The sequence below is a fragment of the Microtus pennsylvanicus genome, chromosome 6 (genome assembly GCF_037038515.1).
Source record: "Microtus pennsylvanicus isolate mMicPen1 chromosome 6, mMicPen1.hap1, whole genome shotgun sequence".
In the NCBI taxonomy this organism is placed as follows: domain Eukaryota; kingdom Metazoa; phylum Chordata; class Mammalia; order Rodentia; family Cricetidae; genus Microtus; species Microtus pennsylvanicus.
In genome coordinates, this window is record NC_134584.1 from 79957439 (window position 1) to 79985323 (window position 27885).

At 47.8% G+C, this 27885-nt stretch overlaps 1 protein-coding gene across 5 annotated transcripts in view; it reads left to right on the forward strand.

Moving 5' to 3' along the window:
* The window catches only part of Znf827 (zinc finger protein 827), a 177712-nt gene extending 160380 nt beyond the window's left edge, over positions 1-17332 (forward strand). For 2 of the 5 annotated variants that reach the window (XM_075976527.1, XM_075976528.1), the window contains 5 exons: positions 1821-1992; positions 3052-3218; positions 8761-8952; positions 9285-9462; positions 12755-17332. In XM_075976527.1, the coding sequence (XP_075832642.1) occupies positions 1821-1992; positions 3052-3218; positions 8761-8952; positions 9285-9462; positions 12755-13574 (1529 nt within the window). In that variant the 3' untranslated portion in view covers positions 13575-17332. Of the gene's footprint in view, positions 1-1820; positions 1993-3051; positions 3219-8760; positions 8953-9284; positions 9476-11295; positions 11329-12754 lie in introns of all 5 variants that reach the window. The other 3 variants (XM_075976530.1, XM_075976529.1, XM_075976531.1) reach the window with 3 other exon arrangements.
* Positions 17333-27885: the final 10553 nt, after the last annotated feature.

Consider the following 27885-nt stretch of genomic DNA (forward strand, 5'->3'; position numbering starts at 1 on the left):
TGGGGAGTTTTGGAGGCAGGTATGGCAGCGCTTGTCCCCACACTTGGGAGGCAGAGGCAGGTGGATCCCTGGGCATGCAGACAGCCTGGTTTATATAGGGAAACCCTGCTTCAGAGAGAGAATTATTGGAGAATAAAGCATTTCGTGTTTTTTTTTATCAGCATAGAAGTTAGCTGATAGATAATTAAGCAAAATTGCCAAAAAAGCAGAGACAAGAACTTGAATAAATCCGTTAAGAAGGGAAATTTGGAAAGCTGATGAGGAAATACTCTTAATAAAGATATTAGGCCTATTTGTCAGGTTGTTCTTACTCCTGAGAAGAGGAAATCCCAGTGTTATTGGACCTTCGAGGGGGATGGAAAGCGGGACCACTCCTCATTCATTTTACAAAGGAAGTGAACCTTAGTGCCGAAACCCAGGTCTCTATCTCTCAACACCAAGATGGAGACTCAGGCCCGGCCTTGAGCCTGCCACTGTCAGATAGGGGTGGAAGGTCACCATGACATGTCGTGGTATCTCATATTCTGTAATGGGAGCACTTTTTACCACATTTTTCCTGGTGAAGAAAATGAGACAAGTATCTTCAAGCCAAGCCCCCACATCTGGACCGAAAGTGAGGTTGTTCTCGCTGTGTAAGAGCGTACACAGGCAAGCAGGCTGCTCCTCGGCCTTACAGTCCGTGTGATTAATCAAATGTATTCAGGACACCACTCTGGAAGCGCTCCCAAAGCCTTAGTTAGCTTTAGGAGCCAATTTCCATTAACAAATTAATTGAGATTTTTAAATTTTATTTATATAATGAAAATTTCCAATTAAATTATTTTATCCAAGTCATTTTTCCCCTTTAATTTCATTAGTTTTTTTTTCCTTTCTTGGCTGGCCCAGGCCTAGAGCTGAGAGAAAATGATGGACCTCTTAGGCTCCAGTTTTATCAGAGTTTATTTCCTTAGCTTTCTTCATCTCGGTGCCTGCCCAAGAGTGACACATGGGCCACACTCAAGTGTACACTCAGAACAAACACACCTTGTCATAAAGAGGGATGTGGGATGACGCACGGGGCACACTCATGTGCACACTCAGAACAAACACATCTTGTCATAAAGAGGGATGTGGGATGACGCACGGGGCACACTCATGTGCACACTCAGAACAAACACATCTTGTCATAAAGAGGGATGTGGGATGACGCACGGGGCACACTCATGTGCACACTCAGAACAAACACATCTTGTCATAAAGAGGGATGTGGGATGACGCACGGGGCACACTCATGTGCACACTCAGAACAAACACATCTTGTCATAAAGAGGGATGTGGGATGACGCACGGGGCACACTCATGTGCACACTCACACACACACACACACACACACACACACACACACAGTGTCCTTTTAGTCCCTGTGGCGCTCACCTTGTCAGATGAGGGATGAAGGATGAGATGTCCAAGAAAAATAAATCTGAGAACTCCGAGGAAACAGCTCAGAGCGTAACACACCGCTCTGGGCTGGGCTGCCTTGCAGCCATTGCTGCAATGTTGCTCTTGGCCTCCGTAACCTACCTTGAATCGGATTTGGTTTAGACACCATAAAACCCACGCTTCAGCCTCAAAATGTTGTCCCTACTGCCTAGAGAGAGCCCTTTTCATCTTTGAGTTGAGTATTGATACAGGAGTGAACTGCTAGGGATACCTTAGGAGCAGCTTTAAGGCGTGCCCTTGGTCCCCCCTGTGAAGAGAGACTTGGACTGACCTTCATCGGCTCCTCTAAGTGAGTTCTTGAATTTTTTCTTTTTTGAGAGAAGTTTTGGTTTCTCCCCCAGAGGAAAGAAAATACAAATGCCATTTGTGCCCCTACGCCGCCAAGTGCCGTGCAAATCTGAACCAGCACTTGACCGTGCACTCTGTGAAGCTGGTGAGTACGGATGCCGAGGACATCGTCAGCGCTGTCACTTCTGAAGGCGGTGACGGGAAGAAACACCCGTATTACTACAGGTGAGTTAGGGGCAGTTTACCACGTTTCTGAGACCCCCTTGCTGGACACTCCCTCTCTGCCTGCCCAGAGCGCTGGGCTCAGAGCCCCTTTCCTCAGCCTTTGGCCAACTTCATTTTAACATGTTCTTTGCTTAGACTGAACCCTGCGTTTGCACAGATGCCTATCTAGCTCAGGTGGCCCTAATAGAATTAATAAAAAGAGAAGTGGTCTGGAAGGTGATTCTTCAGGATGGGGCTCCAGAAAGAGAACAAGACTCTCTGGGTGATTGGCTATTAGCTGTGGCGCAGTTCCCCCACTTGGTGGCTGAGTACCTTGCTATGGCCTAGGAATCACGGGGGGAAGCACACGAAAAGATGGTCTGAGAACTCCCATGCAATTGCTCAGATGGCCCAGTGTCTGTCCCTTGGCTGCCATTATGATACGCTACACTGTGTGTTCAACCTTGACTCAGCATGGAACTCCCGAGTCTACCAAACCTTGTCATAGTGATATTGGTGGAGAGTCACCCTTGCATCTAGGTGGATGAGCAGCTTCTCCTGGGGGGTGTCACGTGACTACCTCTTGCTCAGAGTGCTACAGAATGATCTGCGTGCTCTCCTCACTGCACCCAAGGGTTTCTAGAGCCAGAGGGAGACCGAGGTGTGCAGCAGTCTGATCTGCCAGTGGACCCCCACTAAATATTTTGGCAACACTGCCCCATGTCTCTGTGCCCAAAGGAGTCTGTTAGGCCATATGCAGCATCTGGAATCTGTGGTTTTTAATTACCTTTATGATTATTTATCATCATTATAGCTTGTATGAGGTTGTTATATTATGCTGGCACCTAATCTGTTGGCACAGTGACCACTCTAGAGGCATCGCAGCAGAAGAATTTCCTGAACCAACACACATGAAACTAATGTTCTTGCGTGCCCTGTGTGACTGAGCACCACGTGCACTCTGTGACTGAGCAGCCGCTCACGTGCCCTGTGTGACTGAGTAGCCACGTGCCCTGTGTGACTGAGCAGCCCGTGTTCAGGACCCTGTCTCACTCTTCCCCTTTTCCTTCCTTGTTTTAGTTGCCACGTGTGTGGATTTGAGACTGAGCTCAATGTCCAGTTTGTCAGCCACATGTCGCTCCACGTGGACAAGGAGCAGTGGATGTTTTCCATTTGCTGCACAGCCTGTGACTTTGTCACCATGGAGGAAGCAGAGATAAAGAACCACATTGGCACCAAGCACACAGGTGACCATCCCTGTCCTTTTCCATCCCCTGCACCCCACAGGCATACACGTACCAGAAATGTTCTCATTGCTTGAGACCTTAATGTGGCCCCCTTCACAGGAGCAGCCCCCCCCCCGAGCACCAGGGCCACATCACTCCCGTGGTCATAGTGTCATGCCTTAAGTAGACCTGGGCTTGGCTGCAGGAGTAGCTTCTGCTGAGACCCGTGAGCTGCATGCTTAGTCCTCACCTGGTCCTGGCTGTCACCTCCACACCTAAGCTCTTGCACCCCAGGCTTGTACATTGCCTGCTTGTCTCAGCCAGTGTAGCCCTCTAATGTGAACACTCCTGACCATCACAGCATAGAGACTGAGGGGTGGGGGTGGGGGGTTCCACACAAGGTCAGTGAGGAGAATATGGATTCTGAACTCATCCCAGAGCAGGGTTTGCTCCACGTCCTGTGGTCTGTCTCCCTGCTTTTCTGACTACCATGCAGGACACTTGGCAGGGCCTTGAACCTTCTGTTTTGCTGCACCAGGGCACTTTACCCACAGGTCTATAGGCTCTTACATGCTCCACAATGACACATATGTCTGTTCATTCTACCGTCTTCTGAAACCAACCTAACGCGGCCTGGCCAGTGCTCGTCTTTCATTTAAAGCCTCTTGCCGCGCTGGTTAGCCTCTTCCATTTAATGCTAGCATTTTGCCTTCACCTCGCAATTACACCCTCAGAAGCGATGTCACCAATGACACTAGCATGAAGTCATTAAGCCGGATTGAGAGGGACTGCCCTCTCCTCCCACCCACCCCTTGTGGTGCTTACGTGTTGAGAGCTAGTGTTGCTAGGGTCAGCCCATCACATAGCTGGCTCTCGAAGGATGCAGAAAGGGGAATCTCCCCAACAGTTGCACTGACCATGTGCATGGCCGAGAAGGATCTGTCTCTCTGACCGTTGGATCACTGGTGCCAACAACAAAAAATAATTGCGTTTTTTATCAGTAAGTTGAGCGGTTCTGACTTGGGGTCCACAGAGAGGCATTCTGCTGAGTGAGCAGCTGTGACTTGGGGTGCACAGAGAGGCATTCTGCTGAGTGAGAAGTTAGCTGTCTGTTAATGTTAGTAACCACATTGCACTGTGGGCTGTCGGTGAGCTGGGAGACCCACAGGGAAGGCAAATTCAACTTGGCATTTTGGAGGGAAAGGCCAGCTTCTCTCCAGCTCGCACTGGCTTTGCACTCGCCCTTCTTTTGTCTTTTCTGCAAAGCCTGACTGTCACCCTTTCTGCTCCAGTGTGTCCCTGAGAGTCCCTCCACCCCACTGCAGCCCTCTCCACCACTCAGCGCAGGAAGAAGGTAGCTTGTGCACAGTAGAAACTTCAGGTTCACTACTAAACAGTGCCAACACCCCTCCTAAGTGCCACAGGATGCTCAGGGAGACGTGGTTCCCTCTGAGCTGACAGACAACCTGGGAGGAATGGTCTCACTTGTTAGGACAGAAGCCACAGGCGATCGCTCTGAAGAAGTTTGGTCTGATGTGTGGAGCCTCTCAGCTGGTGGCCGCTGTTGGAATGGGATGATAATGTTGCTTGTGAGTTTAGGTGCTTCAAGCAGAGTTCCCATGGGTGCATGATGAACGTTCCAGGCTCCCAGGCCTTCCGTTTTTATTTTATGAATTCTAAGAGAGCTTCATACAAGGTATTTTGATTGTACTCCCCCTCCCAAGTCCTCCCAGGTCTACTCTCCCCCTCCTCCCACCTGCTTTTGTGTCCTTATTCCCTGCCACCCATCAGAACAGCCATGTTTCAGTAACACTGAAGACGAGAGCAGGATGCTAGTCCACTGGGTTCTGTTTTCAGACCCCTGTTAGAAGTTGATAGTTTTACAGTAAGAATCTGTTTACTAATGCTTCAAGAGGTTTGACTTTGGCCCAGTTCTACTCATCTGAACCTGTGCATCAATAAGCTAGGTTACTATGAAATTATATAAACCAGTTTTCACGCTACAAGATGTGCAGTCCGCTGTGTATCCTCACGCTTATGCTGCTTTGCATCAGAACCCAAAATGGTACACTCCGCCTTCCCCTCCCAGCTTCTGCCTTCCCCTCCCAGCTTCCGCCTTCCCCTCCCAGCTTCTGCCTTCCCCTCCCAGCTTCCGCCTTCCCGCCTTCCCCTCCCAGCTTCTGCCTTCCCCTCCTAGCTTCCGCCTTCCCCTCCCAGCTTCCGCCTTCCCGCCTTCCCCTCCCAGCTTCCACCTTCCCGCCTTCCCCTCCCAGCTTCTGCCTTCCCCTCCCAGCTTCCGCCTTCCCGCCTTCCCCTCCCAGCTTCTGCCTTCCCGCCTTCCCCTCCCAGCTTCTGCCTTCCCCTCCCAGCTTCTGCCTTCCCGCCTTCCCCTCCTAGCTTCCGTGCCATTTTTAGACTTCTCCTCCCAGGTGGGCTCCAGCCCTGTCATTTGGGGTTGCGTGCCAATACTTTCCTTCCCTTCCAAAGATGCTTCGAGAAGAAATGGATCCACACAGCCACGCCCCATCCACCCCGCACTCCTCCTGGGTGCCGGCGCCTCTGCTGCTCCTGCTGCCCTTTCCATCTATTTACAAGACTTACTTTAATTTTTCTTAAATTCAAGTCTCCAGGTGATGAGTTCTTTCATCTTTTTAAATGTCAACTTTGTTTGTCCTTCGTTTTTATGGTATGTTTTCAGCGGGTCTGAAGTTGGAGGTGGACAGTCTCTTGTTTCTTTGAAGATGTCACCTGGTGCCTTGTCACAGGATGGCTCCTGTGGGAAAACCCGCTGTCTTTCTCACGTCTGCTCCACATAATGCGACCTTTTTATGGCTGTTCCTGGGAATACTCTCGTCTCTTCTTTTATCCTCTTATTTTTTTTCTTTTCTTCTCTTTTACTTTATTTTAGACAGTATCTCACTTTAGGGCCCAAGCTGGCCTTGGTCCCCCTGTCCTGACTCAGCCCTTGACTGCTGGGATGACACCACACAAGGCTCTAGGATTTTTTTTCCTTTGCTTGTTCTTGAGCACTTTAACGATGATGTCTGTGTGTCTTGATATGGATGCCTTCTTCTTTTAGATGGGGTCTCCCTATCTGGCTCAAACTGGCCCTGAACTCAGAGCCCCGCCTCAGAGCCTGAGTGGTGGGATGGTAGGTGCCTTCTTGGCTCCTCATGCTTCTCGTGCCTGCCGTTCACTGAGCTTCTCGGATGCTGAGCTTTCTGGTTTCCCACAGTTAGAAACATTTTATTATCTCAAAAAATTGTCAGCTGGGTGCACGCCTTAAATCCCAGCACTCGGGAGGCAGAGGCAGGTGGATCTCTGAGTTCCAGGCCAGCCTGGGCTACACAGAGCGTTCCAGAACAGCCAGGGCTGTTACACAGGGAAACCCTGTCCCAAAACAACAACAGCAAATTGATATCAGCTGGGCATGGTGGCGCCCATGTTTAGTCCTAGCAGAAGCAGGCAGAGCTCTGTGAGTGGGAGGCTAGTCTGACATAGTGAGGTCCAAGACAGCCAGGGTTACATAGAGAGACCGTGTCTCCAAGAAACAGGCAGTTAAGTTCTGCCGTAGCCAATGAATCAGGGCGTCAGTCTAAATGATGTTGTTTAGATCACCTCACAGCTTGGTGATGTTCTTTTCACATGGGAGGGTACTTTGTTCTGCTCCATTTCAGATCTTTCCTGTAGCTATTACTTGAGGTTTACTGATTATCTTAGTTGGGATTTTTATTGCTGTGATGAAACACCCATGACCAAAAAGCAAGTTGGGGAGGAAGGGTCTCATTTAGTTTACACTGCCATATCACTGTTCATCCTTGGAGGAAGTAAGAACAGGAACTCACACAGGGCAGGAACCTGGAGGCAGGAGCTGACCCAGAGGCCATGGAGGGGTGCTGCCCATGGCTTGCTCAGTCTACTTTCTTACAGTGTCAGGACCACCAGCCTAGGGGTGGAACTGCCCACAAGCAATCGTTAATTATGAAAATACCTTACAGGCCTGCCTACAGCCCCATCTTATGAAGGCGTTTTCTTAATTGATGTTCACTCCTCTCCGACGACTCTGCCTTGTGTCAAGTTGATATAAAACTTTTCAGCAGGCTGATCTTTCTTCTTCTGTGTGACCTCTAGCGATCCCCTCATTGTGTGTCTTCGTCAGTAGGGATATGATTTGACCTTTCCATATCTTCTGTGTGCCTGTCTGACTTCTGAAATTTAATTTGAAACATAGTTATAATATCCTCTACTAAGAATTCTAAAACTCTGGCTGCTCCGGGTTAGCTTTCCTTGGTTGACTTTCCTCCCCGTGTTGAGCTGGTTTTTCTTGTTTCTTTGCATATCTGATAATCTTTGTTTAGAAACCAAACACATCCTTCACCGTGCTGGCTGTTCAGTTATGTATCTTGTGTTCCTGTTGGCATTGCTGACCTTTATTTAGGACATAGGCACTTGGAAGCCTTGCTGTTTCGGCATCTTTCCCATACGATTTGTTAGACAGGTGTGGATCATGAGGTAGGAATTCATCTACTTGGAAGTAATTGTTGCCCCCTTTTACAAAGTCCTTCCTCAGTATCCCATCTAATGCCCAGAGTTGTGTGTTGCTCTGATCTTGCTGCTGGAAACAGGGACCAGCCCTGTGTGAGTGCCAGGTGCAGCCCTCACTGTTCTCAGGTGACTTCCCCGCCCTGGTTGCTCACACACACACACCCCGCCACTCTGACCCATGTCCTACTGACCTCTGCAGTCTCTGGGCATTTTTCTCTGTGTTCTTGCTCTTGGTTGATACTGTGTTCTGCAGGATCTGTCCATTTTGACCTCGCCAGACCCCTGACTCTGTCTCTTCTCCAGGGGAGTTCATCAGACTCCTTCTGTGTCCCTCTTACTGCCCTGCAACCTAAGACATAGCTTAGGGCAGGAAGCCAAGCAATTGTGGGCTGGCCTCCTTTGTCCTGCCTCTCAGAGACCAACCTCTTCCTTGCCTCAGGTCCAGTGTTGTAAAAACTGATGTTTGATATATTCGCTTTTAGCTGTTTTGGTAGCAATATTAGATCTGACCCCAGAAGCTCTGGCTTTGGATGCTAAAGTCTTGTGGCCCTAGGTTTTAATGGCTTGCTGACCTCCTTATGCCTGGCTTTGAAGCAGAGCCGAATGCGCTGCTGCTGAGTGTGAGTGCATCAGTCGGCTGAGTCGCACTTCTGCACGTGCTACAGTGCTCACGTGTGTGCTCTGTGGAGTGGGAATGGTACAGTGCCCATGAGAGGAGTGGTGTGTACACACTGGGCTGGCAGAGCCCCGTGCGTGCTGTCATCCTGGAACTTTGTGTGATCCATCTTAGCTACTACTGTCATTTTTTAATTGTTGTAAGACCTGCATAAATGCCCACACACATATCTGGGCTCAGCATTCCACACAAGGGCTGCACTAGAATCTGGTTACCAATGGGTGCCCTGGGGACACTGGAAATAATGAGCTCCCAGGTGCTGGTATCACCCTTTCCTCACCTGCCGTCATTCTGAGGGGTTTCAGCCCCTCCATAACAGACCTGGCTTGTTTCATTTTCCAGGGGATGACAGGAAGACCCCCAGTGAATCAAACAGCCCCTCCTCATCCTCACTGTCAACTTTGAGTGATTCCGCCAATGGCAAAGATGACTCAGACAGCTCCCAGAGAAACAAGGGTGGGGACAACTTGCTGGTCATCTCCGTGGTACCCGGGAGCCAGCCCTCACTGAACAGCGAGGAGAAGCCAGAGAAAGGTGAGGGAGGAGGTGGACATGGCCTGCTCACCCTGTCCACTCTAGGGTGACCTGGTCTTAAGAACAAACCTTAGAGAGGAAAACAAACTGCAGCGTGGTGCTCACTGCCCAAACGGAGCCCTTTGCTTTGGCTTGATTTGTGCTCAAATATGGCATGGGAAGATAGGGAGGGGGCATGAACGTTCAACCATGTTTAGTGCAGAGATATGGGGGGTGGTACCCAGAAAGCTGTATGTGTTACAAGATGCAGGGTCAGAAGGAAGGGGCGTTTGCCCATGACTGCCTGCCTGTCCTTCCCCACACACTCCTATACCCAGCTTCGGTCCTTTCAGGGTTCGAATGCGTTTTTTGCAACTTTGTCTGCAAAACGAAGAATATGTTTGAGCGCCACCTGCAAATCCACCTCATCACCCGGATGTTTGAGTGTGACGTGTGCCACAAGTTCATGAAGACCCCTGAACAGTTGCTGGAGCACAAGAAATGCCACACTGTCCCCACCGGTGGGCTCAAGTAAGGAAAGCAAGTACAGAATCTTTTATTGAGTTGTTACTAAACACCCCTTGCCCTACCCCATCCTCCCATGAAGGTTTTGGGGATCACAGAGTCGGGGAGCTTGGTGTGGGGAGAGTTAGAAAGATCTGCTGCCTCTGGCTAGATGGTGGTCCAGCTGTCCCCAAGGGAGGCAACCGACATCAGCAGGAGAAGCCACAAGTCCCCCAGGCTCGTGGCACGGACCAGTGCAAAGCATCAGACCACCATGAGCACCTAGACTCACACTGCAGTGCTGGGTTGTGTTCAGACTTGAATTTAATGGACTCCTGGCCAGTGTCCCCAGGTAGTGACCATTTCACAGGTTGTCGCTGCAAGTTACTGTGTTCATTCTTTAGATGGCCTGACATATATTTAGCTTTTAAGTAAGTCCTGTAGGCACCCCAGCCCCCAAAGTAGAATCTTGATGGTTTGATCAAACAAGAGGCAGTGGTGTTCATGCAAACATCAAGTGCCTCATGTCTTCCTGCAGACATGCTGACACCTTCCCCAAAGATCTAGACAGGGAGCATCCTCCTTAAGCAGTATTTGCAACAAGGACCTTGGCCTCAAGAGAGACCCATCAGCTCTTAGCAAGCATGCTATGGGACTAGCCTGACCGCAGATGCTAAAGGACACAGGAAGAATAAAATATCATTCCCACCTTAGGAAACATGTGTCCCAGCACTACCAGAATTCAATCTTCCAGTGATTCTGGAAGCAGAGTCCCAAATCACAAGGCATTTTGGATGTGGTAAAGGGGCAGGAACATAAAATAGTTGAGCACAGAAAGAGGCAGCTGTCAGGGCATTTTCATCTGAAACCACCGTGTAGGTAAAAGGATAGGGGAAGGACTTTTTCCTTTTATTTTCTTGATATAAGTGGTGGGGGAGGGGAGGGATCTCTCCTTTTAAAACATTTTTATCCTTGAAACAACCTCAGAGAGGTGGCATGCCTCTCTCAGAGAGGTGGGTAAGAGCTGGAGAGCCCAGAGGGACCTGGAGCAGAGCGTTGGGGGCAGAGTGGGGCTGGCTGGTCAGGACACCCTCAGCAACAAAACAGAAGAGTTGGGACATAGCACCTGCTGCTGATGCCCTTCCATCCTGATCTAGCCTTGGGGGTGTGTAGGTGGGAGGGTCATAGAGAGGGGTTGGTTATATCACCTATTCAGCTAAACTGGGAAACGCCTGGCAGAAGCTTAGCTGGGAATTTGATTTGGTTTAATCCCACTGTCCCTTTATCAAGATTTGTACACTCTTTATTAAAAAGAAGAAATCTGCCTTCTGAGGATGGAGTAGCATCATTGCCCTCTGGTAGCTCAGTCACACCCACGCCACTTGGGGCCTTGCCTCTCACCTTTTGAGACCCTGAGCAGGCCTGGGCCGCTGATGCACTGGGGACGCTTGCACGATGACCTCAATGCTTTACCAGGTCAGACACTTCCTGTCGGCGCTAACCATCCCCGTATGATAGTTTATGTTCTAGGACAACCAAGTAGAAGAACACTTTGAAAAAAAAATTGATAATGCCTTCTGGCTCTACAGTGAGTTTTGTTTTGTTTGTTTCTTTTGCTGTATCAGAGAATTAATTTGCCTGAGAAAGTGTCTCTAGGATAAATAATGGGATCATGGAAAAGCGCGAGCGCTTTACCTGAGCAGTGAGCTGCAGATGGAGCTGAGGGTCACAGAAACGTCCTTAAAACAAGACAGACCGCCGATGTCTAAATGCTTTTCTGTGATGGGGCTGCTTGTACTCTATATCCTGTTCATAATGCAGATCGAATAAGATTATACTATTATTTTTCTTTTGCCGTAGCTCAGGACAGTGGTGAGTTTCAGACTCCTCTAGGTAAGGCCCAGCTTGGCGTAGGGGTTGTGTGTGCACTTGACCTGGGAATGGGCTTTATATTTCTGTGCACTCTTCTGTGAGCTGAGGGCCAAGGGCTAACAGCGAGCTTGGTGCTGAGGAGGCAGTGCACGGTGCACCTGACTGTTGGGCTCTGCTGAACACCTCTCCAACCCTCTGAGGACAGTCCCCTTCCGAGCCCTGCCTTGCAGGAGCTGAGTCCAAGCTGAGGCAACCACGCAGGCATCTGCATTCTTTTTGGAAAGAGCACACACATGCTACAGTTATCCTCTAAGCCACAGACTCGAACCTGGCAGCTTCCAGTCATGAAGCAAAGCAGCTTTTGTAAACATACCCGCCCCACGCCTCATAGCCCCTCTGACGGGGCTGGTGGTAGTGTGACCCATGGCAGAAAGACTGGAGAATCCAAGCCAGAGATACCCAGGCCTCATGCTAGAGGAGACACCTAAGTCCCAGTCAGGTGCCAGAGCTGGGACTCAGCCCAGCACTTTGAATCTCCCTCTGTCCCCTGTAAAGATGCTCAGATCACAAGTCAGCATTCCTAAGTACTCTTCTGAGCACCATAGAGAATGCAAAAGAACCTGAGAAAAGCCCTGCCCTAGGAGGATCCACATTCCTGTTGGATCACTGGTATTGCTATGACATGATCATGTCCTAAGAATGTCTTCAAGCTCTGGAGAGCAGTCCCCTTCCTTCTCATTCCTCACGAGCAGAGGGGCCGTTTGTGTGGACTTCCTTCTCCCAGGCCCCTGTCACGGTCCTCACCTCCCATTCCTGACAAAGAGCTGGTACTTCAGGAGATGACATATTGAGAATCCACATGTTGGTTCACACACACACACACACACACTGGCACGCAGGAACACGCACAGGCCTTTTCATCCTAACACCCCTTTTGTAAGCACGACTCTGGCTCCTGTGACTGTTTGCTGGAGGTGGCTCTCCCCTGTAGGCTGTTTCTTCAAACCTCTTAGCCTTTCTGCGTGTGCTTGGTGTGCTGCATGAAAAGTCCATAGTCCATTCTCTGTGTCGCTCCCATCTAGAGGGGAGGTCAGGAAGCCCCGACTTCTGCCGTGCCCCGTGGTGGGGTGGGGGTGGAGAGGGCCCCAGGGACTGGGAGGTGGCAGGAGGGGAGTACCAGCTTTATTTGCTCCCCGAATTCTCTGCTCCTTTGTGAGGGCTGGCCTCGGCTATTGCAGCCTTGAGCCCCCAGACCAGCTCAGTGGACCACCCAAAGCTCCCTGTCAACAGTGAAGCCAAGCAAGGCCATCTGAGAGGTGGCAGGGTTGAGCAGGCCAGGCCTTGGGGACCCAAGGGCTGACCCAGGGCAGGCTGGTAAGGAGGGGAGATGGAGGGTTGTCGTTGGGCCCTCTTCGCTAAACCTCCTTTGCATTGCTTTCCCTGGTAGGTGCCCATTCTGCATTTATTCCACCAACCGCCCTGCTGCCATGGAGTGCCACCTCAAGACCCACTACAAGATGGAGTACAAGTGCCGGATCTGCCAGACGGTGAAGGCCAACCAGCTGGAGCTGGAAACGCACACCCGCGAGCATCGCCTGGGCAACCACTACAAGTGTGACCAGTGCGGCTACCTGTCTAAGACGGCCAACAAGCTCATCGAGCATGTGCGCGTGCACACCGGGGAGCGGCCCTTCCACTGTGACCAGTGCAGCTACAGCTGCAAGCGCAAGGACAATCTCAACCTGCACAAGAAGCTGAAGCATGCCCCCCGCCAGACCTTCAGCTGCGGAGAGTGCCTGTTCAAGACCACACACCCTTTCGTCTTCAGCCGTCACGTGAAGAAGCACCAGAATGGAGACGGCCCCGAGGAGGACAAGAAAGGCCTGAGTCCAGCCTCCAGAGAGCCACCCGGCCCTGGAGCCCCACTCCTGGTTGTGGGGGGTGGCCGGAGTCTCTTGTCCCCACTGTCAGTCATGTCTGCCTCGCAGGCTCTGCAGACCGTGGCCTTGTCAGCAGCCCACAGCAGCAGCTCGGAGCCCAACCTGGCGCTCAAGGCCTTGGCCTTCAATGGCTCCCCACTGCGTCTTGACAAATACCGGAACTCAGATTTTGCCCATCTCATTCCCTTAACAATGTTGTACCCCAAGAACCACCTGGATCTCACATTCCACCCTCCCAGACCTCAGACTGCGCCTCCCAGCATCCCCTCACCCAAACACTCCTTCCTTGCCTATCTTGGACTAAGAGAAAGAGCAGAGACTGTCTGAGGACAGCCACGTTCTGTACCAAAAACCAAGAGACAGAGACAGGAAAAGACAAAAACCCACAAAACTTAAACACAACCCCAGCAGGTGTATGTTGCTGCAAAACCTACAGGCCCCAGGGGTCTGGACCATGTGTACTGTATATCTTTAGTAAGGAGTAGAAAATTGGCTCTGTATGTATACCAATTGCATTGACCGGAAAGCTGCTTTAGCCAATCTTCAGAGAGGTGTTGCTGCCTGCTTCTCCCTTCAGAGGCATGCCTCCCCAGCCACCACTCCCAGTCTCAGCCTCCTGAGTACTTCTCTCTCAAAGGAATTTTGTCACGTTAAACCCTAAAGAGAATGTCCTTAATAGCAGTCAGCACTTGGAAGCTTCTCTACTGGTACATTGGGTTTTCTCTTGGGTGACTGGGCTATTGTGGACATTTGTGGATTGGAAAAGAGAAAATGTGTGGGGTGTATGTGTGTGGTGTGTATGTATGTGATATGTGTATAATGTGTGTGTGGTGTATGTATGTGATGTGTGTATAATGTGTGTGTGGTGTATGTATGTGATGTGTGTATAATGTGTGTGTGGTGTGTGTATATGATGTGTGTGTAATGTGTGTGTGGTGTGTATGTGATGTGTGTATAATGTGTGTGTGGTGTGTATGTATGTAATGTGTGTATAATGTGTGGTGTGGTGTGTATGTGATGTGTGTATAATGTGTGTGTGTGGCGTGTATGTGTGTGATGTGTGTATAATGTGTGTGTGGTGTGTATGTGATGTGTGTATAATGTGTGTGTGTGGCGTGTATGTGTGTGATGTGTGTATAATGTGTGTGGTGTGTATGTATGTGATGTGTGTGTAATGTGTGTGTGGTGTGTATGTGTGTGATGTGTGTGTGTATGTGTGTGTAATGTGTATGTGTAATGTGTGTGTGTAATGTGTGTGGTGTGTATGTGTGTGTAATGTGTATGTGTAATGTGTGTGTGTAATGTGTGTGGTGTGTATGTGTGTGTAATGTGTGTGTGTGATGTATGTGTGTGTGTGTGGTTTGTACCATGACATTTCTATTTCACATCCTTTTTGTACTGGCCTTTCTGGTAGTAGTCAACATTCTATCTCTCCCTTCTGGATTGTTCATCTACTACAGTCTCCTCACCTCCTTCACGGCCTTTCTCTCCCTATTGTATGGCTATAGAGTGGTAGGGCCTGGTGCTTAGTGGATCAAGACCTGCAGGGTGTCAAGGTGTTTCCAGTGGAGTGCTCAGCCTGGCATTCACATCTGCACTTGGGGAGATGCAAAGAATCAGGTGACCGCTCTGTTAAGAAATGTCTCACCATCTCCCAGCTCCGCAGTTGGCAGCTGACATCACAAACTTGGATGTTCTGTGTGTGTGCCCAGATGGAGGCAAGGTGTTCTGTGAATGCACAGACACACACACACACACACACACACACACACACACGAGTGCATTCTTTCTTAAGGGCAGAATATATATGTGTGTGATATATTGATTCAGTTGTTTGCAGGAAAAAAAACTTGTATGAGTGGAAATTGTTATGGTTGATAAATCCAGCCAAGGAGATTAAGGGTTTGGATCGATTCTGGGTGGAAATGCCCAGACTAAAAACAAACGCAGCTTTGCACAGCGCGTTGGTCTTGCACTAGTTTTGTTTCTCATTGGGGGAAAGGAATAAGTAAAAGAAAAGGAAGGAATTGTACCTTTTTTATGGAATGAGTAGACTGTGTGTCTGAAATTTTAGCCACGACCTCTTTGACGTATAAGGAAGGACCCAACAAAAAGGTGCTGTTAGTCCTATGCCTCAGCTGATGCCCCGGGAGTCCCCACTGCTCTCAGAGCCTCTGGTATAGTGTACCCTCCATGGATTAGTGACCCCATATTCCGTTTTGTTAACGCCTAGTAGATGTAGCTGCTAGGAGGCTGACTTTATACTTATTTAAAGCTCTTATTTTTATGGTCATTAAAATGGCAACTTATTGCAGCACTTTATCGCAGCGAGAAGCAGGTGTGGGTCGGTCGCATAGCCCTCTGCTCGTCTTAACAAGTGATGGATGGTTTCAAAAGGAAAAGAAAGTCTCTGGCTGAATACGTTCACAGCTTGTACTGTACAACAGCACATTTCCAGTGTGCGTTAGGCTGAAAGAGCGGGAAGAAATGCGCTCTGTCTGAAAATGAGACATTGGAATATAAAAGTTCCTATAGTATTTATCAGTGGAAGAACTGGTGTCCGTGAGGAATGCTTTCTAACCATTGCTGTTTGCCCTCATGGTAGCGTGCTCGAGCTGGGCTCATACCCACCTTTCTCTTTCAGTACTTTAGCCGGGGGGAAATTAAAGCATCCCTGACTTCCTTCCTCTAGTCAGGATTGCTTCGCTAAAATTAGTGCAGTTGGATGGAAAGCCAGAAGACTGTGCATCTTCACCCCACAGGCTCCCCATCCCCCTCAGCCTCTCTCTCGAAAACCTAGCAGCTCTCTACTTCCCTCCCCACACCTGCCACCCAGCCATGGGTGAGGAGCCTAATTAGGGCCCTGGCAAACAAGTTTACACTACGGAGATGTCCACAAGGCAGGGAGACCACCCAGCTAGCACAGGAAGGCCCCGAAGCCTCGGCCGTTCTCCTGCAGAGACCTTCACTCTTGGCCTTGTGTAAAATGTTGCTCAACTCACCATGTCAATATCTCAGTAAAAGACACTCTCGACTTTCTGGACAATATGCCCCCAAGGTCACTCTGGGTTTATGGGTGGGTTCGTTGTTTTTTATTTGCTTTTGTTTTTGTTTTAAAGTCGTGTTCTTATCCCCATTTAATGGAGAATATGCCACTTGGCTAATAATGTGTTTTCAAACCTGCAGGTTCAGTGACAACAGTTGTGGGGCCTCAGTGGTCCCCCAGAGGTGGGCAGAAAGGTGACTCCCACTGAAGCACCCACAGGTTAAGAACCTGGGTGGGTGACCCTGACAACGAGGACCCTGGTTTTTCAGCAAGCCACTTGTGCAATAAGAGGTCTTCGGGTGGGAACTTGAGAGAGGGAAGGGGGAGGTGGATGGAGATGTTTACTGCTCAAATGCCGTGCATTTCACTGCTTGCCACTGAGCCTGTGTTTGAATGACTTAGTAATGCTTAATGTAATTGGGCAACTTTTTTAGCACTTTGGAAAGAGTCATCAACCTTTCTGGTAAATTATAAAAAGTTTTCTGAGTGAGAAAACGTGTGTTTGCAGTTTGTTTGACTTTTTATATTATTGTTGTTGTTATTAATAAAGAAGAAAATCTACAGCGTTTTTCAGAATCCACCTAGATAAAATGTGCCCCTCAATCTGGTTTGCAGTTTGATACTCGGGGAAGGATTACCCCATAGATCCTTCCAGGAAGAACACTAACATCTTTGAGACACTCGTCTAGCAGCTAACTTTGTTCTCTTTTCACTATGCGTTCTCCCATGAAGCTGGCTTGGTTTTCCACGTAGTAATGCAGTTAGGGCCCTCGGCACTTTCTTTCTCCTTGCCTTTCTTCTCCTCTCCTCTCTCTCTCTCTTTTTTTAACTCTTCATATTATGTTCAGATGGTCATACTGTCAAGGTTTGTGTACATTACTGAAAATTTGTATTGTATAAAGCTTTTGCATTACAAGGCTGTACAGGGTCATTTTGACAGTAACTGGTATTTTCCTTTGCATCTTACGTTGCATTGCCAATTTCTAGTGTATCGAGTTTGGAAGTATAATATACTCTAATTAAAAAAGGGTTGGCTATACTCTGGCTTCTTTTGCTTTCTTGGTTGCCATCCTTGACTACTTGTGAAGCCTCAGCGTTATGTTATTGTTCTTTGTCCTGTTTTCTTTTCATTGTGCTCCAGGTTTTCTGAAATTGCCTACCCTAGCTAGAACTGTAGCAAGGTGCGCCAAATTTATACACTCGGCTACCATGCAAGTCACGAATGACTCTTCAGGCCGAGAGCATGCCATGCCCTGCGGGATCACAGCAGCTGGCTCCTTCCTGAACGTTACTTAGGGATGTTCCAAAGTGTTCTGCATCCTTACTTCCCCTTTCCTACCTGCCATCATCTTATTGACCTCATAGCCAAAGGGAGTAAACAGACAGATGAATCCATTTGTCTTAGTGAAGTTCAGCTACTAGATTTTAATGAGGGGGGATGGTACATTCTTCAAGCTATTCATAGTCTATACAAGAGCAGAGTCATGGCTTGTCAATAAAGGGAAGGTTCCAGAGACATTACCTAAGACCAGAAAAGGAAGATGAAAATCATAATGACTACTGAAAATCATTTTTAAAATTCATTTTAAAATTCCATCTATGGGCTGGAGAGATGGCTCAGTGGTTAAGAGCACTGGCTGCTCTTCCAGAGGTCCTGAGTTCAAATCCCAGCAACCACATGGTGGCTCACAACCATCTGTAATGAGATCTGGCGCCCTCCTCTGGCGTGTGGGCATACATGGAGGCAGAACGTTGTATACATAATAAAGAAATAAATCTTTAAAAAAATAAAAAAATAAAATTCCATCTATGAGACTCTCATGTGAATCCATGGCAATTGATAAAAATATATAAAACAGATGAGAATATTTGGCCTGGCTCACAACTTGCATGCTTATAATGTCCTTTGCTTATTTCAGAACATTGTGAGCCACTTCAACCTAACATTTAAAGTGATCCAATAAATTCTTAAATGTGATACTATAGAATAAGCCATTGGTAAATGAATCTGTTAATAATCATTTTTATCTGCATTTTTATTTAGTAAGTACTTATAAGTGAAGGCATATTCTTGTATGTGGCCCACAGTTTTGTTTAGGGTGCCTAGGCCTTTCTGAGAATATTAAAATAAACAGACTCCCTTGCTAGCACTCCTAACACAAGTGGATTTCCATTTGCTGCACACATTTTTTGCTTGTTTTGTTTTTGTTATTTTTCCTAGACACAGTAGTTGCCATATCTATTCCCCGTAATTGCGAACAGGCAGCAATGTACAGAGAATACTCGTCAGTTTGGAAGTCATTCCCCCAAAATGGCCTTCCATTGAATTTAAGGAATGGTCTGAGAACAGAATTTTCTTTTTCTTTTCTTTTTTCTTTCTTTTCCCCCAGGTCAGGGTTTCTCTATGTGACAGGCCTAGCTGCCCTGGAACTCACACTGTAGACCAGGCTGGCCTCGAACTCACAGAGATCCACCTACCTCTGCCTCCCAAGTGCTGGGATTAAAGGCGTGCACCACCACTGCCCAGCTAGAATGGAGTTGTTCAAGACAGAAGGCATCTGCATTTACAGACTGGCCATCTCCAAGCCAGCCACCCTCTGGCATTTAATTTTAGATACACAGATATGTCATGCAATAAGTATCTTTAAAGGCTGGACTCGTGGCCATGGGTTCTGTATCTCTGGCTGATGGCTTACTTCCTGCCTATCACCAAAGTACACCTGACTACTAACCAGAAGTGCTGGTTACTGAGGACCAGGGAAGCACTAAGGCTTCATGAACATGAGCATCATGCTAGAATCCTGCCACAGTTCTGAGCGCTGGTGTGAACAGAGGAAGACACCCAATGGCCACACAACCTTGGAATTCCTTTTGGAAATGAGTATTAATTAGTTTTCAGGTTTCAATAGACCAAGAGCAGAGAGTCTCTTTTAATTCACATTTCAAAATGAATCTCCCTATGTGAGATGGGTTTCTACCCCATTTAGAAAGAGCTATCTGGCTATAAATGACTTCCAACCAGGAGAGATACTGCTAGGAACTGGAAGCTTGGCTCGGCCAAAAACGATGCAATGATTACATAATGTTAAGCATCTCAGAAAAAGAGGTCGAGGGCTGGAAAGATGGTTCTGTGGCTAAATTTTTTGCCGGGCAAATATGAGGACCTGGGTTTGGAGTCCCTGAACTTAAAGTAGGTGTGAGAACACACACCTGTGATCTCAATCCTCCCACGGGAGATGGATACAAAAATCCCCAGAAGCTCGGGCCAGCTAGATTGGCTTGTGCTGTGCAGAACAGGAGACCTTGTCTTAAAACAAAAACCAATGCCCAGGCTGTCCTCTGACCACTCCCCACACACACAAGAGGTTGCACTCGCTGCTAAGACCCCTCCCCATCCTAATAGATTACAAATAATAAGCCATGATTCTGTGGCTCTTTCTAAACAAGAGAAAGTCATTGCAAGACAGAATTCTTACAAGGCAAATCATTAAAAAAAAAAAACAATCAGCACCTGTTTTCAAGCCACAGTGGGCTCGAGAATGAAAAAAAAAATGACTAAAAAATACCTTTCTGCCCACTCCAGACTGTGAGATGTCGGACATCGTTCTCTTCAGTTTAAAGCTAAATCACCATGCTTTGACTGCCTGAGTCACCAGAGGGTGGTTTGGACATGTTTTACCAACCTGTGGTTACTTCCCTTACCTAAATGCTTTAGATGAAAGATACTTGGGGGATGCCCTCCCCCACCTTCCTCCCTTAACTCTGACCTCCCTCACTTCCCACAGCCCTGCTGCCCTCCCCACTTCTGATGACTAATGGGGTAGCTGAGTTCTTTGCCAAGAGTAGCTCGTGTGTTTTCTGTAAGAGAATAAATTTCTTAGCAGGTGTCAAGAAAGTCATTTTAATTTTAGCAAAATGAATTGCTAAATATTAGGATCTGCCCACTTGTTCAAGACTGTCCCTCCGTGAACTGCAGGCACATGAGGAAAACTAGTTGGTAGACACATCCCATGTGTTTGCAGGGAAGACACGTCAGAGTGCATGTCCATACACCTAGCTAGGGCCACATCCGTAAGGCTCTTTCCAAACCGTCCCAGAAAGATGAGTTTCTCCAGATCCAGTGGACGTCTAGGAAAACAGCAGCCATCATCTGGCGTCCATCTTGAACTTATTCTAACTGCAGTTCTCAGCTAACAATCCATAGTTATTGCAGTGTGGGCTATATAGATCAGGACGTTGCTCATCTTTGCACAACTCACTCCGGAGCAGAATGCCCTCCATGCAATGAGTCTGTCCAGAATGCAGGTGTAGCAAATACTGCCATCACCATCTGCTTACCTACTCATTACCCCACTAGCTAGCTGTCTTCTCTCTGTATCTCTCCACCCATATACTTCTCTGCTATCCATCGACCTAGCTATATCGATTATCTTTTTCTCTAGATCTTCCCACCTGTTCTTCTGTCTCTATTACCTATATGCAACCTAACTTTACACAACTAGATTTTCTGGGATCCAGTGAAAAATAAAGGCCTGAGAAAAACAATTTCTGTGCAATAAATTTATTTTGGAAGAAATTCCAGGAACACACATAAGAAACTAGAAGGAGTGAAACAGATTTTTGAAAGAAAGAAAGAAAGAAAGAAAGAAAGAAAGAAAGAAAGAAGGAAGGAAGGAAGGAAGGAAGGAAGGAAGGAAGGAAGGAAGGAAGGGCAAATTTCAATGTGTGCCGACAAGCCAAGCATTCCCGTGGACATCTAAAATACAAGCCCTCTGATGACCCTCATAAGATTCATGAGCATTGCCAGCCCACGGGGTAGAAGATGGATGGGTGTCTAGTAACAGAGAGTACTCATCCCATCATTCATAAGGTTTGCCTATGACTAGGGATGGCGGAAAACGCCCCTGGGGGCAGCCACAAAAGTGGCAGAGCAGGCCTGGAGGGAGCACAAAACACACTCGGTAAAGTCAGGTTGAGATACAGTCAGTTACAGCCAGCTACTGCCAGTTGCTTCAGCAAAGTGAATCTGTAGAGTGGAGAACAAGAGATGGCCAACAGAACTCTTATTCCTGTCCCCCATGTTGCCAGTACTTTAGACAAATGTTGGCTCTCTCGCCCACGTGATGTGTTTGGTCAAAGGTCTTCCCTCTTTCTCCCACTCATGAGAAAAATGGACGGCGCTGTCAGAGTCAAGGGCAGCGTGGGAAGATGAGGCTAAGGAAAGAAAACAGACCCAAGCCCTCTACGGGAATGTCTCTAGAGCGGGAATGTCTCTAGAGCCTCTACGGGGGCATCTCTAGAGCCTCTCTAGAGCCTCTACGGGAATGCCTCTAGATCCTCTTTCATTTGGGTTTTGTTGTTTGTTTACTTGCTTGCTTGCTTGATTTTTTTGTCTGTCTGTCTTGCAGTGATTATACTGGAATTCAGGGTCTCTATTTTGCTTGTTTGTTTGATTGATTTTTTTTGTCTGTCTATCTGTCTGTCTGTCTGTCCCGCAGTACTTATGGAGGAATTCAGGGCCTCTCATGAGCAAACAAGTGTTTTATCACTGATCTGGTACTCTTATTTTAGGGTCGATCTTTATTTGCCCCATGTGTGAGGATTTCCCAGGGTTCCTCTAGAAGGAACTATTTGTCAAGGGTGTAAGCTGCTTGCCGCCTGGGTGGCCCCGTGAATCCAGGGAGCCCAGACAAGGGCCCAGAGGAAGCAACTCTCAGTCACCTAGCACTAACATCAAGGGCAAGCAAAGGCACCCAGGTGGCTCTCCCAGGTCCCAGCATACTGTGAAGGGGGGCTTGGGAGCCGCAATGTGGAATGAAACTATTATGCTCACCAATCTTTCTTCTCTGTATATGTAATTCCTCAGAAAATCTGGGTTGAACAGAGACTCTCTACTCTGATGGAAAACAGCTCATCAAAAATAAAATGTTCTTACCAAAGGAGGATCAAAGAAGCATGGACTGATGGGTGATCAAACAGATAACACGGAACACACATGTAAAGAGTGCATAGAGGACATGCATAGTGTTAGATCTGAGTAAACGTGTGTGAGCATCCAGAAGGAAGGTCATCAGTTTTGCTACCCCAGGCCTCATTTTAGAAGACAATAGCTTTTCATTTTTCCCTTGTGTTGCCCAAAATCAAAGCAGGTTGAGGAAGGAGGCTAACATATGAAAAGAATAATTAAGGGTCAAAGAAATCTCATTAATCAAAAGTCGCCCACTTTCCCATCCTCCCTGCTGGGAAACAAATGAGAACAGCAATGGATCATCACTGGGCGATCAGTCAAGGCCCTGTCTCTTTATGGCACTAGACACGGACATACAGCGGCACAGCTAAATATGCAGGAGTCTCAGTTACACAAAGAGGCCATGTATCTTTTTCAACAAGCGGAATGATAATGTCCTGCTGATGAAGGACTTAACAGTTTGACTTGTCTGCCTGTGCATAAGTGGCAAAACACGCACATGCATGGCTTTGTGCTAGAGAAGTCTATGTATAGAATGCACCCTCCATGCAAGCTGACTGTACTGCGCAGTAGCCCCGTCCATTCCATGTATAGAATGCAGCCTCCAAGCAAGCTGACCGTACTGCGCAGCAGCCCCGTCCATTCCATGTATAGAATGCAGCCTCCATGCGAGCTGACCGTACTGCGCAGCAGCCCCGTCCATTCCAACAGCCACGTCTCTCCTATTCCTTCCTCAACTCCTTGTTATTTCATGAACCACAAGTATGTGTAAAGTTGTGTGCTAGCAAGCCAGAAAAAGATGAAGATTGATGAAATACATCCCTGTCTTACAGAACTGCCAGATCTCTGTGAATTCAAGGCCAGCCTGGTCTACAGAGCAAGTTCTAGGACAGCCAGGGCTACACAGAGAAACCCTGTCTAGAAAACAAACTGCCAACCAATAAAAGAAGTACATATTTGAAAACCTGCACTCTAAACCAAGAGAAAGACACAAAAATGTTGAGAAGGTATTGAATAGGTAGCGATTAATTCTCACCTATGCACATATGTGCTGTGTTATACATTGTGTGCAGGGACAGAAATTTGGGGTTGTGAAGAGCAGGAGTGGGTGATAACGATGAAGAAAGAAATGGATTATGGGTAGTGCTGGGCTCATCACGCTATCAAATCCCTATGGCACAGAAACACTCATGTTCATAGGAAGGAGGAGGCTCCCTGAGGACTGGGAAGTGGGGGGCAAACCGAAGGATAAGTAGGATGTTCCTAGGCAGGAAATGTGGGAAGAATTCTCCAGACTGAAAGAACAGCTTGAGCAGAGGCAAGGTGAAAAACTGCCCTGTGGAGTCTGTTGTCTGGGAAAACTACAATGAGACCTAACAAAGCCAGCTTACGAAGGACTTTGGCTCCCTTGTTAAGGTCATGAACTCTACTCCCTTTCTACCGAAAATTCTCTAGCGGTAACAGACGACAAACAGTGCTGAGAATGGAGTGACCAAGCATAAACTCCCGGGCTCCGACAAGGGTGTACCCACTCTCCAAGGTATTCAAAGCACAAAACCGATGATTCGCTTTGTCCCCTCTTGTCTCTCCTCTCCCTTTCCCCTCACTCTCTGTTGACAGAAAATCCACCACAGAACCCGGTTCACTTTATTTGCCAGCTACTTAATAACTTCATCCAAGTCATTCCCATTGTTTTTTAGGATCCGTTTTATTTTATGTGTATGAGTGTTTTGTCTGCATGTGTGCATACCACATGTGTGCCTGGTGCCTATGGAGGTTAGAAAACAGTGTTGGATGCCTGGAACTGGAGTTATGGGTGGTTGTGATCTGCTGTTGGGGCTGGGAATTGAACCTGGTCCTCTGCAGGAGCAGCCAGTTTTTAACCACTTGAACCATTTATTCCTCCAGCCTAGTCTTTTCCACTCTTCACATCCTAGAGGTCCTCACCAGGTATATCACAATAGATTCTTCTCCGCTTAGAACATTCTAGAAAAAAATTATTCCGGGGCTTATAAATGAGTTCACAATCAGGCCTGTAGATTCAAAGATGATATTTGAAGACAGTACAGTTGATAACAGTACAGTAGACACTCAACTGTCACGACAACAAAGGGTCCTAAGGCGGAACCTTGGAAAATGCCAAATTTGGTGGAGAGGTGGGTAGCCACTCTGGAGAAGGTGAAGAAACCACCAGGGAAATCTCATTCAAGCACAGAAACTGAGGATAAAGAGAATTCCAAGACACTTTGCAGAGGATGAGGACAGGGAAGTTAAATCACATGGTCTTCACCGCAATGATGCACATGGGGGCCCTTCAAGGGCTTCATCTCTGTGGTAGATCAACCACAGAAACCAGGTTCTGGTCAGCTAAAGGGTGACTGGAGGAGAGAACCCAACCCCATGCGTGTCTAGCTCTTGCCTCAGGGCTCAACCTTTCCCTTTCCTTCTACACCTTTCCTGCTCCCTCCATTGAATTCCTTTCAATTGGAGAAAGCCAGCTGCTGGCTTTAGAATCCCCAGCCACACTCCACACCAGTTTTCCACATCTCTTTGGACTAAGCTCATCTCTGAAGGGCAGGAAGCCTGTTCTGAGCCACCCTGCCCTTACCGTTCACCAGAATCAGTGTCTCTAAACCAAAGACATCTCAAGAGACAGCAGACCGCATGCCTAGGGCTCGGTACCATTCTTCCTGCATGCAAAGGTCCAGAGGGAGACAAAGGAGAGGAAGTTGTCTCCTGCCATGGCCACAGTTGTAAGAATTCCAGGCTGGAAAAAAAATGGAGTCTTCACAAGGAATGCCTTAGTTTTCGGCGAACAGGATGAATATGGGCTTAGTGGTTAAGTCCTCTGCAGCTCTTCCAGAGGACACAGGTTCAGACTCGGTCTCTGGGTCCAGAATATCAGCTAGAAGGAAAGTCTAGGAGTTAAAAGGATGTCCATGTTGGGTCCCTGGCCTCTTGCCACTCTTTCTGGGACTAACTCAGCCTTCATGGAGAGAGATGAATCTCAAATCATTCTCAGCCGCATGCCACTCTGGCTGGAGAGAAAGGGATCCATTCTCCAGAGCCCACACTGGCTGCCACCCCACCAACAGGGGGAAAATAACCTTCACCAGACAGAATGGGAAGATGCTGGGTTTCGTGAGACAGAAATGGAATAATCTGGTTTTTATTAAATATCAGGAGAAGAGTATTCATTCATGCCAGAAACACAAATATAAACATTATCATGTGGAAAGCATTTACTCTGAAGGGACCATCTGGCAGAGCCGTGAAGACCACTCTGTGCGCTGAGCCTCTGTGTGTCACCTTAAAGTAGCAAATTCAGATCAAGCCACACTTTCAGGGCTTGAAGGAAGTACCGTGCAGTAATGATACCTGCTAGATATTCGTCATAAGCGTCCTAGAGATGGTTCTACTTTTCTAAATGCCATTTTATGAAAGCAAAAGTTCAATACAAGTGTGATTATTGTTTCAGAATCTCTTACTCTCTTAAAAAAATAGTAATTCTTCCACTGGGGACCTAACTCCTGCAGTCTGTTCACATGCAGTGTATGGAGGATGAGATATTCCACAAAAGGAATGGGGGCTGGGGATACAGCTCAGCCAGTAGAGTGCTTCCCTAACATGCACAGAGCCTTCGACTCGATCTCCAACACGGCACAAATGGATATTGTGGAGCCGGCCTATAATCTCAGCACTGGGAAGGTGGAGGCAGAACACTAGCAGCTCATGGTTATCCTTGGCCACAACCTTGTCTCTAAAAAAGAAAGGGTGTCTCAGAATCTGGAGCCTGATCAGTTGCTATTAATAAAAGATTAGCATGGAACTGGAGAAATGGCTTATGGTTAAGAACACTTGCAACTCTTCCAGAGGACCCAGGTTCAATTCTCAGCACCACATGCCAGCTTATAACCTTCTGTAACTCCAGTGCCAGGGGATCTGATGCCCTCTTTTGGCTTCCACAGGCACCAGGCATGCCTATGGTATATAGACACACATGTAGACAGAACATTACAGAACATTCATATACATAAACATAGATAATTTTTGTTTTTTTTTTTTTTTTTTTTTTGTTTTTCGAGACAGGATTTCTCTGTAGCTTTGGAGCCTGTCCTGGAACTAGCTCTTGTAGACCAGGCTGGTCTCGAACTCACAGAGATCCGCCTGCCTCTGCCTCCCGAGTGCTGGGATTAAAGGCATGCGCCACTACTTTTTAATTGAAAAAGAATAGAAAATAACACCCTGAGATTATAAAGGAAATATGTGGTTCTTACCTGCAAAATATAACTTTAAAAACCTCATAACTGGGCCAGAAAAATGGCTCTGCAAGAGTAAAACCCTCGTTGTCCACATGACCACTTCAGTTCAGTTCTAGAAATTCACACGGTGGAAGAGCAGAATCAACCCCCACATGTTGTCCTCTGACTGCCACACGGGCACCACGGCACCCACACAAAATAATTAAAAATCTAAAAACTATTAAACTCTCACTCTGTCACATTTGTGCCAGAAATCCTCAGTTTTCTGTGTCTAAGGGGAAAATCCATACATTCCAGAAGGGAAGAGGTGCTGGGGGGGGGGATCCTTACATTCCAGAAAGGAAAAGGTGCTGGGGGGGATCCTTACATTCCAGAAGGGAAGAGGTGCTGGGTGGGAGGGGATCCTTACATTCCAGAAGGGAAGAGGTGCTGGGGGGGATCCTTACATTCAGAAAGGAAGAGATGCTGGGGGGGATCATTACATTCCAGAAAGGAAGAGGTGCTGGGGGGGGGGGGGAATCCTTACATTCCAGAAAGGAAGAGGTGCTGGGGGGGATCCTTACATTCCAGAAGGGAAGAGGTGCTGGGGGGGATCCTTACATTCCAGAAGAGAAGAGATGCTGGGGGGGGGATCCTTACATTCCAGAAGGGAAGAGGTGCTGGGGGGGATCCTTACATTCCAGAAGGGAAGAGGTGCTGGGGGGGATCCTTACATTCCAGAAAGGAAGAGATGCTGGGGGGGATCATTACATTCCAGAAAGGAAGAAGTGCTGGGGGGGGGGAATCCTTACATTCCAGAAAGGAAGAGGTGCTGGGGGGGATCCTTACATTCCAGAAGAGAAGAGATGCTGGGGGGGGGGATCCTTACATTCCAGAAGGGAAGAGATGCTGGGGGCGGATCCTTACATTCCAGAAGGGAAGAGATACTTGGGGGGGATCCTTACATTCCAGAAAGGAAGAGGTGCTGGGGGGGGAACCTTACATTCCAGAAAGGAAGAGGTGCTGGGGGGGGATCCTTACATTCCAGAAAGGAAGAGATACTTGCGGGGGGGGTCCTTACATTCCAGAAGAGAAGAGGTGCTGGGGAGGGGATCCTTACATTCCAGAAGGGAAGAGGGGCTAAGGGAAGTTTGATCTGGTGACCTCAGCCCCCTAGGATTACCTGATGCCCCCTCATCACCAGTGGACCATTGACGTCCTGTGAAGTCTCTGACTTCATTGGCCCGGAGATAGTGCTGTGGGCTGAACAGAAGGTCCAAATCTCATTTCCAAAGACTCCCTCCTTTACATCACACTCTACATCCTTTGCAATGGAGGGACCTAGAAGATCTTCTGAACACATTCCTCAGTCTAGAGAAGTAG